Below are 12,287 nucleotides of genomic sequence, written 5' to 3'. Positions count from 1 at the left end.
ACGTAAGTCCCCTATTTTGGATTCAAAACGGCGAATTTTGCCGAAAGGTGAGGAGTTTTCATGCCTGTATTTGACATTTGGGTCATTCCACGCCAACTCAGCCACCCATATACATGACACCTCTCAGATTTTGAAAAGCGATGAAAATATGGCTTATGTTACCAAACAAGGGAATCTGAAGTTTCAGGTCAATATCTCAAACGGTTTGCCCGTGGCGTCCATTTGAATTTCGGGTGCCACAGCCCTAATTGACACATTGGAATTTCACATTTCATCTTTTGCCATTTTTGGAAGCCCATAACATCTGTTCTAATAGTGGTAGAAGGCTGGAAGCCTAGTTAATTGTAGCCTGTACTACACAATTCTGGAGGCAGAATCAACATTCCTTACTGTTTGGGTGAGAGGTGGATCACCAAAGTCCTAAAAAATGTTGAAGGCATGTGTGATATTTCACATTTTGGGTGGCCTTAGCACCACAATTAATGATCATATTTATTCTAAACAGGATTATTTGTTATATATGGGAACCTTGCTCTTGCCAAAATGAATTTGAAGGGTATGGTACCACTGGTGGGGGTTTTATGGGGGTCCAAAAACCCTCTCCAGCAGAGGTGACTCTTTTGGAACCCAATATTTGGACCCCCAAATGACCATGTGGGCACTTGATGATCCTAATGGGATTCATACCAGATAAAGATACATATTTGTTCTTTCTTTTAATGAAATAACATTTTTGACTATGAAGCTCCATAATATGAATTTTATTCTTCATAATGCACCATTTTGGACATTGTTTCCTTAAGTCTGTAATGTAGATCAGAGAGAATTTAGTGACGATAAAGCATGAAAATAGTGGAAATAACTTAGTATTATGTTCAGTGATGGCAAACAATTAAAGGAAAATTCCGGTTTTTAGCACTTTAAGGCCCTTTTCTGGTTTGTTTTGGATGAACTAGAGCATACGGGCATACTGTAGTAGGCTACTCAAACATGTCCTAAAACAATCCTTAACGTTCGTTTTCAAAACTGTGCAACTCACCGAGTGGTTAGTGGTGTTCGTTCCAAAACAAGTAGCGTAGCGAAATACAGTTTCTGTCGTCTTTTATTTGGCATTTTGTAAAATCCCATTGATTTCTGTCATTGCACGTTGATATTACTGCGCCACCGTCTATGCTTCAGGTTCAAATACGAATCATACATTGCGCCGATATATTTGCTTTTAATAGTCAACGAACACCACTAACCACTTGTGAGTTGCACAGTTTTGAAAACGAACGTTAAGGGTTGTTTTAGGACATGTTTGAGTAGCCTACTACAGTATGCCCATTGCCAGCCACCCTGAGAAGTGAAAAGGCGATTCAAAACGAGTCAGAAAAGTCGAGACAGGACCAATCGTCAAAATTTCGGTGTCCACCACTCTAGTTCATCCAAAACAAACCAGAAACCAGAGTGCTAAAAAGTGCTAAAAACCGGAAATTTCCTTTAAATACGGAGACTGTCACGGATTAACCCCTTATCCCCCATGAAAGAGACCCGCCATCAAACTTTTAAAGAACTAAATAGTAAGAATCTTGTAAGTGTAAGAATTTTTCCTTGCCCCTGTCACTCTCCAAATAAAATGTAATTGAAAATCAAATTGAATAATGTCTTTAACTATTTTTTGTGGAATTGTGGAAGCAGTGGCATAATTTTGTCATGGTCCTTTTGGTCAAGTTTGTATTGGCGAGCACTGCGTCCATAGATGTCTGGCACACTGACACAACAAATGATATGTTGGAATGGCACCCAACAGGGGATCTGTCTTTGGTCCGATGGCCATGTGAGGATGTTGTTGACACACTTCATGAATTTCACAAAAACGTCACCATGTTCATCTGAACGTTCAACAATGTTTCCAATGAACCAGTCATCATCATAGATACAGGCAATGTATTTTCCTGGCTGGAAAATTGAGTTTTCATCCGAAAAATGATATTTTGCAGTTTCAGAAAACAATTCCGCCACAGACCAGGAACCTCATGGTCTAAAGTCAGTGGTGCAAATTCAGATGCTATTTTAAGAGCGCATGCATGTCCACAGGCCTGCAGAAATGAATGCTATGCACACCGATCTACAGACACCCTGTGCACAGATGGAAACATTCAAAGCCTTGATAATATTTGTCAATTTCCTGGTTTTGTTCGTGCATTGGTCAACTAAAAATTTAGTAGCCTATATAGTACATCTACATGCAATATCTTTACAACAACAACGCCTAATTACGACCTATTAATTTGGACAACTTTATACAGCCCTTTAAAGGCTAAAGATACCTTTAGTTTTGTTCCAATTTACCGTTGTGTATGGCTTTAAACATCGTGTGCGCTTTAACATCAGCCTATAAGCATTATTCTAGCTGCGCTAAGGTTTTGACAAGCACCACAATTTTGCCTACCTTGTTGTAGCCCATCTGAAATAACTCCAAACTTTGCTTTGTTCCCTCCATCCTTTCGTTGTTTTCAAAAAACGTTTTATATCCATGATGGCCTTGAAGTCTTGAGTTTGTGAATTCGCTTAAATAAGCTTATTATGTGCTGTTAACCAGCAACCATAGACAGTAAAAGAAAGCAGCAAATAAAATGTAATTGAAAATCAAATTGAATAATGTCTTTAACTATTTTTTGTGGAATTGTGGAAGCAGTGGCATAATTTTGTCATGGTCCTTTTGGTCAAGTTTGTATTGGCGAGCACTGCGTCCATAGATGTCTGACACACTGACACAACAAATTATATGTTGGAATGGCACCCAATTGCCTTGGCTACAATTTCTGTAGTTGCTGCGTCCATTCATTGTTATTCTCTCTCCTGCTCAAACAAAAGTTGTGCGTGCCTTAAGTTGATGATAACGTGTTTACAAACTCTACTTTACATAAAATATTGTAAATAGCCTATTGTCATGCAGTTAATGGGATACTGTGCAGGGCTGGAAAGGTCAACTTAAAAACTGTTTCTTTTGCCTGATGGTAAGGTACAGCTGTAACTTACACCTGCAGGAGCGCTTGCTTGGGCGCCTGTGTTGTGCAATGCACTTTGCTCCTCTCATCTATACGACGCAGTTCCCATTTCTCCAAACCATACATAATTACAAGGACAAATATTGCTACACGAGGGAAATCAGTGTGGTGTCCGATGTGAAAAAATAGGTATAAATCTAGCGTACACATTTCCACGAATCACGGATGTGTTGATGACATAAATTAGGAAATATTAGAGGACTTAATGAGACGTGATGTTGAACTGCATGCCAATGCCATTTAACCCAAATGCCCCAGCAGCAGCACGGGAGAGGAGAGCTTATCTGACAGATCTGCATTGTCTATACTCTATAGTGAGGTAGATTACATTGCAAAAATATCACCATGCATTCATAACCTCGTGATTCAGTGAGAGTGATCCCAAAACATCGGAAAGTGACATTTCTGTATTCCGCCTGGCAATTCCGCCATCATAATAGCAATCCGCTATGGAACAAGCGTGCCTGATGTTAAAGGGAATGTGAGATGACGCTCTGATTGATTTATTGCACGTTACGCCCAAACCACACCCATGATTAATGTAGCTACTTCAGACCACCCCATTTTAGATTTGCGTCGGGCGCAACATGCTCATGATCCCATGATCATGATCCCGCCGGTAAAATAGAAACAGCGCCCAAGATCCGCCCACAAAGCGATTTGCGCGAAGTCAATTGCGCTAAAGTGCAAAATATAGCCCAAAGACACTATTCAATTTAATTTTCAATTGACAGCGGCAAGGAAAAACTCTTACACTATGTAACATTCTTGTTATTTAGTTCTTTAAAAGTTTGATGGCGGGTCTCTTTCATGGGGGATAAGGGGTTAATCCGTGACAGTCTCAGTATTTAATTGTTTGCCATCACTGAGCATAATACTAAGTTATTTCCACTATTTTCATGCTTTATCATTAATAAATTATCCCTGATCTACATTCCAGACTTCTGGAAACAATGTGAAGAATAAAATTCACATTATGGAGCTTCATAGTCAAAAATGTTATTTCATTAAAAGAAAGAACAAATATGTATCTTTATCTGGTATGAATCCCATTAGGATCATCAAGTGCCCACATGGTCATTTGGGGGTCCAAATATGGGGTTCCAAAAGAGTCAACTCTGCCGGAGAGGGTTTTTGGACCCCCATAAAACCCCCATTAATGGTACCATACCCTTCAAATTCATTTTGGCAAGAGCAAGGTTCCCACATATAACAAATAATCCTGTTTAGAATAAATATGATCATTAATTGTGGTGCTAAGGCCACCCAAAAAGTGAAAAATCACACATGCCGTCAACATTTTTTAGGACTTTGGTGATCCACCTCTCACTCTCACAACAGTAAGGAATGTTGATTCTGCCTCTGGCTACAATGAACTTCCAGCCTTCTACCACTATTAGAACAAACGTTATGGGCTTCCAAAAATGCCAAAAGCAGGGCTCCGAACCGGTTCAAGGAACGATAACGAAAACCGAAAACGAACGGAATTTTACGGAATTTTACGAGGAGCGGAAACGGAAACGAAAACAAAATGGTCTTCAACTGTTCCGGAACAGAAACGTTATTCTGAAATCCATAAAACCGGTTAATAACGTTTTTTTTTCGTTCTCTATATAACAGCCTAATAATTTGATTTCTGCAGTTTGAAAAGAAAAAAAAAAACGAATAAATGGACCTTTGGTCCAAATGTGTATATTTTGTCTTGCTGTTGTAATGTAACCTATCCGTCTGCCACTTCGGATCTTAGGCCAGCTCGTAGCGTAGGCTACTGAAACTGATTTGGAAATTGTTTGTAGCCTATGTGTAATAGCCTATTTTGCCTGTCCACGCCTTAAAGTCGGGATTTAAAATGTTTGCGTAATTATAGCCTATTCTATGTAGAAGAGTTAAACGGGAAATTTGAGATAGGCCTTGTCAGCAACAGACAGGTTTGTTTATAAACAGGGTTGGAATTATAGCGCAAGCCTTTGAAGATCTCCATATAGATAAAACTTAGGCTACAACCAGGTAAGGAGTTTAGCACGTATCCAGAAATATTTTTGATAAGAAATTATTTATAGCATAGGTTAGGCATACAGTAAGCCTGTAGGCTATGGGATGGATAGCCCATCTGAATGTTTTTGGATGCCGCCTGTGATTTATTATTTTTGGGCATAGCTACGGTATAGGCTAATTTAAGGGGACATAATGAGTAGCCTACGTCTATTCTAAGGTAAAGTCCACAAAAATAGACTTAATAGGCCCGCCAAACACTGCCGGAACTTTAAGAACGAACGATATTTTGCGTTCCGAACCGGTTCAGGACCGATATGTTGGTGGCGGAACGCATGCAAGAACGAAAACGTTAAACATAGGCCTACCTGAACCGTTCGGAACGGAACGTTTAAAAAATAATTTCGTTTTCAAGCCCTGGCCAAAAGATGAAATGTGAAATTCCAATGTGTCAATTAGGGCCGTGGCACCCGAAATTCAAATGGACGCCACTGGCAAACCGTTTGAGATATTGACCTGAAACTTCAGATTCCCTCGTTTGGTAACATAAGGCATATTTTTCACTGCTTTTCAGTAAAATCTGAGAGGTACCATGTACATGATACCCCGATATTGGTTGTTTTCACATGGAATGACCCATTTTCAAGCACAGCTATGTGATGGAACTGGCGGTCTTACTCTTTCCTTGGAGGCCAGAAGAGGATGCAGGAACTTCCTGTAAATGAGGCTAGCCCCTCTGGTGTATGGAGACAGCAGCCAGATCACAAAGGCCACCTTCAGCTCGTAATACAGAGGAAACCTGCAAAACACAACGTCCATTTGCCCTTTAACACCTCTGTATATGGTATACTTTCCATAACCCACTTCTACACATTCCATTGTTATTGTATGTTATTTATCTGTTTTTCCTTGCTTGCCAGACCTAATGATTTGCTAGTAAAACGCCACTATTCTCATGTACTATTGCAGAAATACAAAACCATTATACAAAATTTATAATCAATTCACCTATATGGACACACCAAATATGTATCGATCTTCAACGTATATAACAGATAAACACGATACAACTCTTTAGCCACTCCTAGTTAGTAAAATGGCTATCTATAACTACCATTTTAACAAAAACAATGGGCCTGTCTGATGATCAAACAATCAATTGCCAAGCCCATTCAATCTTACCATGATAAGGAGGTGTCTGTGATGGTTTCAACAACAGTGTAGAGGGCATAGACGATCCAGTACATCATCCAGCGTACCTGTCAGATCATAAGCAGCAGCCTGAATTACCAGATGGTCATGAGACTTTCATGAGTGTACACTAGATGTCTCGTTCAGCATGGCCTGTGGCCTCAAACAGAGCACATGAGCACTTTTCCCTCGCATTCCAATCTGAGGGGCTTTGTTCAAAGGGTATTTTGCAGATATGAGACCTTGTGAGTTTCATAGCATCTCACACCAACACTCTTCTGCAAACCAAAACTGTGGACTGTGGAATGAATATTGAATCAAACCCTAACAAACATTCTTTCCACATAGTAAATTACCCGCATACTTAATTCGATCTGAGATCTGAAATGCAGCTCTACAACTCATTTTAAGTTCCCTGGAAAAACAGACCGTTTTTATCTGAATATTAACTATTCAGTATTGCATTATTGTAATTACTTTTGTTAAATCCAAAAACCAAAAAATGAATTAAACCTGCATAATATCACAACATGAAAAAAAAGCTAAATGGCTCTTTCCTGGCACTTGCGTAATATGTTTAGTTACTGTACACTGTGAGGGATCCACCCAACATTAGCCTATCACCTTCTGTTCTCAGAGACAAAAAAATGTCTTGCATGGCGAGATGTATGTAACATGTGTAGATGTGTAACAGCTTCATGTCCAATGGAATGATGGTGCCAACATGTGTCCCTAGGTTCACCAAACACAAACAGAGCCGAGAAGCTTACTATGCCTGCAGCCAATGGTGTGTGTGTGTGTGTCTGTGGAACACTGAGGAATCTGACGATGTGTGTGCGCTGGCTTGGAAAGAGCGCATCAGGGAGATTGGCTTTTATTTTAGTGACAGACAGGGCCTGACGCACCTAGACTGAGGGTGAGGAGCCCGGCCAAGCGTGAAGGTGTAGCTGAGCCTCTTAGACCATGAGCAATTTCAGACTTCAAAGGAGGTTCACGGAAGTCTCTCTCTCTTTGTGTATGTGTGTGTGTGTGTATGTGTGTGTTTATATATACATCAGGGGCTGCAAGAGAGCTGTATAGAGCTTCATGGAGCAAATAATGAGCAATAATCTTGCCTTCTGGGAATAGGAACTTCCTAAGGGATTCCAGTGTAGGTCAAGTTTTCAAATAGAGAGTAGGGCTGGGATAAACGATTATTTTTTAAACGATTAATCTAGCGATTATTTTTTCGATGCATCGATTAATCTAACGATTCATTTTTTCAGTCCGATTCGATTTCGATTCGATTATCGATTATCTCCCAATTAATTCACTAATAGCAACTTATACATGTTTATTTACATATATGAATTCTTTAACATTGCAATATATGTTTATTGCTCTTAAGATTCCAAAATAAAAGACTATACAAGTGCAAAGTAATGCATTCTTAGTCAGAGGTAGCATTCAATAAAGTTCAGTAGTGTATGTCTAATTGAGTGCCTGTCATTTTAAGACGTTTGTGTGGGAATCCTTGCAATTAACATTAACACAGTTAAAAGGCTGCTGGATGTGTGGATGCAATTCATAACGTAGTTAGTTCAAATAACGGTTCGTACTTCCTTTGGACAAGCACTTTTGAGTCTTGGAAAACACTTTACACTTCCATTTACATCGGGATTTTGCAAACATTCAGACTCAATAAAATGAGCCTGAGTAACGAATACAAGCAGCTGCAAGTAAGCATGCTAAACTTGACATCCAAAAAGTATTCTAATGTTAGCTTTGAAATACTGCTTGATTGCATACTGTAACTTAACTTAGTTTAGTCTCCTCAATGTACTATGCGGGGCGAGGAAAGGCTGTGTGAGTAAAAAGTGCAGCTCAATGAAATTATCTTATCTTTAATTTAAATAGTAGGACTATAACATAACATCAATGTGTGGTGCCCAGCCACAGATTAGTCAACGTATGGAAAACACTGAAGGTGTAAAATGAAAAATATTTAGCAGCACATGTTATGCTTGACGAATCGACTCTCATATTTTGCGTCGACGTATTTTTGGCGTCAACGTCATCGATTACGTCGACGCGTTGTCCCAGCCCTAATAGAGAGCTAACCAACTTCAATGGTCCAACAAAAGAAGGCACCCCTAACAGGAGTATATCAGGATCAGGTCATAAAAAAGCATTAGAGAAGAGGTAGAAACTTGAAGCAAGTGATACCTGCCATTGAGCATACTTACATATTCTTTGACATTCTTGGTCCGGACAGCTTTGTAGGAGTAATATGCTGGATAGAGGGTTCCAAACCCAAGCCTATATGAGAAACAGATATTTATTACAATTATATTACATTTTTTCCAATCTGAACAACCATTAAAGTTCCTTAAAAAGAGTAGGCTTACATTATTTAATTCTACAGAAAGCATAAACATGTGACACATGGGGCAACATAACTCTTTCAGTGAACTTACAAGTCTGAAAGTGAATTAGGCTACATACATAGCCAATAAATGAAATCTATTACAAATAGCTTTCATGACCTTTGTCGGCAGGGCAACAGTACAGTACAGAAATGTAACAATAAAATCTTCTCCAGCTGACAATTAGAATACATCAGTTTTGGCTACACCACTTGAAACAAGACACCATTTATAAGTGACTTTGTCATACATAATCAACATGTTATTACTATGGTGAAAACCGTACTGTGTGATCCTGGCTAGAATGGGGTAGGTGGTGGGAATCAGGATGAGGGGTAGCTGGCAGAACTCCTTCTGTTACATAACTTGCACTCTCCACCCTAACATCTCAAGCTACCTAACCCCACAGCAAAGAGAGCAAGCTGTCTCCAAATGAGCATGAGTTCCCATGCACAACAGAAAGTTAACCTATGATTAACACACAATCACAACACACCCATTAGCCTACAACTGAGCTCTATTTTGTGCATTTAATTTATATATATATATATATATATATATATATATATATATATATGTTGCTGGAACTATTCTGTCTTGGGAACTGACAACAGACTGCCTTCATGACATTACACAACAGACACAATGCTAGTCATGAATTCCCCATTAAGTCAGGTCAAGAAGTCAAGAACTTAAGGGCCCATCATGTGACGTTCTTCAACATGCATTGAGCAAAACAAAACACCACAACCAAAACAACTATTGGAGTAGCAGCACAGGGTGCATGCAGCCAACAAAAAAAACTTCACCATTGTGTGTTGATTAACTAAGCTAAGCTCACAAACATGATAACTTCATGCAGTGTGGCAAACGTTAGTCCTCTAATCAAAGCAATCGTTGCCATACTTTTAAACATCAAATTTCACACATCATTAAAATGACCTCTTAACGTAGTTACTCCTTAAATGTAACGTTAACTTCACATACATATGAACAATGGAGGACACAATCTACATTGGGGGTTATGTACACGGTATACTTTACATTATCAACCTTTCACCTCACATGGGCACACCTAAAAGAACTAGGACAGGAAAGAGCCATTCTACTTCCAGTCACGTAAAATCATTTCAAATGTTCACTCAAACAGTTGGAAATATTGTCGCCTAACAACAGCGATTTCCAAACCACAACTTTATCCTCTTACTGCAACACACACTTCTGCTGCCTGTAAGGTTTCGCGTGAATGTGACATGTTATGACTTGTTAATGTCCCTGCTCGAATTGTTTAACGTTGCAGTGGCGACGCTGTGCTAACTGGGTAGGAAATCCAACTTCCCATTACACGAAAACTTCCCATGTTTTCGTGTAATTTTTAAAAAGCTTTTAAAGATTGTTTTAAAGCCCCAAACTCTTGTCCTCGCACAAATCGAGCTCCATTGTGTCTGTATGGTGTTTTTTTTTTATTTTTAGAATGCCTGGCAAAGGAGCATTCTTTATATTTTGTAGCAAGAGAGCTAGATAGCATCTAACATAGGGTAACGTTAGGTTAGCGTTAACTGGCCAGTGTCCGCTGCAAGTAACGTTATACCAATGCATTATGATGTGTGCGTTCAGCAAATTGACAATTAATAAGACCAGACTAACAAACGCAACAATAAAAATCACTAAAGTCAAAGACCTATTAACGACAAAGTGTAGCTTCATATTCACCCAACTTTCGCTAGCATCGAATTATTATGCATCTTTGGCTGTTAGTCTAGATACAGTTTTCGCTAACACTAACTGTTGTAGCTAGCCGTTTAAACCAAAACATGGACAATTCTTTACACTTGTTTTAACCACATGTAACGTATTTAAAACAATAACAACTGTATAACCGTCATTGCCCCAGATTCACTTTAAGCTTTGTTATTGTAAGTTAATGTTCGTGGTACATAAACTTAGCTCGCTAACTCGAACTTGCACCCATGCGAATTGTAACGTTAGACATTCCTTGCAGACACATTTGCTAGAACGGTAAACGTTAATGTTAACCACCAGGAAAACTTGACTTCGTATAAGTAACTGAGTTTGTTTGCCATGCTCGGTTAACAGGTGTTAACTCTGAAATGTGTTTCAATCAAAGTTTGCTTATGTTACTGACATTACATTTGTTTCACTTACACAACCGCTCGTGATATTATCCATGATACCATCCTTCCAAACTTGTCAAGTTAAAACCCCGTCTCTGATCAGATGGTTGATGCTTCTTGTTTGTTGATACTGTCCACTTAGAACTACGGAAATCCAACGTGAACCTGGCTATTTATCTATCTATCTAACGTTACGTTACCTAACGTAGTCCCAAAAAGAAAGACCAGATAGCTAAAGAAAATAATCACAATTGAGTCTATAAAATAACGATATGGCAGTCAATAGAACGGAAATAAAACTAATGGATGCCTATTTATCCATCGACGACAACTGTGTTATAAACATCGTCTAACATTACTTCACAATGGAACTGACAGTCGCAGATCCTAGGCTACTAGTTTGCCAGCTAGTTGGCTAGCTGATTTTCCATGTTAGACCAACATCCTCTACCACCACACTGCGAGATGGAACCAGCCCGAGCTTTCCCTGCCCAACCATGCATTGTGATGTGATTGGCTTTTTCAGCAAAATAACTCCACCCCTTGTTTCTATTGATTGGTTCTACATGTTTGCCTTAGCAATAACCAAATATAAGAAATGTCACCTATAGCCTACTCAACAAGGAAAACTAGCTTACATTTTGTTCTCAGTCAATTTGACATATTGTTAAGAATATAGTTATTCTCCATACTCCATAACCTTTGGTTGGGTGAATGCTGACTGGCTACAGGTTCCATCTAGGCCAACACTTTAGGTAGCCTAATTATCTATTGTTGAAGTTCTTCTCTGAATGAAGTTGAAAAGTATGATAATTAGCCTCTGCTAACATTAATTAATATGGGAAAAATGTATGTGGCAGTCATGCAAGTTTTCCCATTGTTTCTGAACAGTTTGTAAATAGACCTACTGTCCAGTCTCTCGAGTGATTTTTCTACAGCTTTCTGGTACATTCCTAATCAACCACCAGTCTGTGTCGCTGACATGAATAACATTAAAGCGATGGTTCGGAGTAATTTCACCCTAGGGTCCTTTGCACCATGACCCCGAGCCAAACACCCTCCCAGAACCTGTTTTCCCTTGGTCGAACCCTGGTCGAGTAGCGCTGTCAGAAACTAATAACTTTCTGCAGGCGTAATGGAACCAACTTAGTATCTCGTAAATTACCCCACTAATAATGCCCTGAATGGTACGAAACTTCTACAGTAGTACAACTATGTTCTTTACTCATAAAACAAGGCATTGAAAAGTTTGTAAGTACACCAGGAGTTTATTTAAATAACACTTGTCTGATGGATGCTACTACCTGCTACTATTTACCACTGCGTCGACGTTACTTCGTGATTTGGGAAAAGCCTGTAAAAGTCCTGGTAGGAAGCGATTACATCAAAGTTTTTTGGTATATCCAGTTTTTAATATTTTTTTCCGAAGTGTTTACAACTTAGTGTTAACTAATAATTGTTGCAAATTGGTACTACGAACAAAATGTTACATTCCTGGATCTACATCCTTA

General features: G+C 39.1%; 1 protein-coding gene across 1 annotated transcript in view; it reads right to left on the bottom strand.

Moving 5' to 3' along the window:
* The window catches only part of reep3a (receptor accessory protein 3a), a 40,183-nt gene extending 28,931 nt beyond the window's left edge, over window positions 1–11,252 (bottom strand). The window contains exons 1-4 of the mRNA XM_042065925.1: window positions 10,808–11,252; window positions 8,462–8,534; window positions 6,228–6,304; window positions 5,724–5,844 (exon numbers count right to left, since the gene is read on the bottom strand). Coding sequence (XP_041921859.1) covers window positions 5,724–5,844; window positions 6,228–6,304; window positions 8,462–8,534; window positions 10,808–10,839 — 303 coding nt within the window. The 5' untranslated portion in view covers window positions 10,840–11,252. The remainder of the gene's footprint in view (window positions 1–5,723; window positions 5,845–6,227; window positions 6,305–8,461; window positions 8,535–10,807) is intronic.
* Between the last annotated feature and the right edge of the window lie 1,035 nt (window positions 11,253–12,287).

The sequence above is a fragment of the Alosa sapidissima genome, chromosome 16 (genome assembly GCF_018492685.1).
Source record: "Alosa sapidissima isolate fAloSap1 chromosome 16, fAloSap1.pri, whole genome shotgun sequence".
In the NCBI taxonomy this organism is placed as follows: Eukaryota; Metazoa; Chordata; class Actinopteri; order Clupeiformes; family Clupeidae; genus Alosa; species Alosa sapidissima.
Note: the sequence above shows the minus strand (reverse complement) of the source record. Positions and strands in the feature narration are given on the sequence as shown.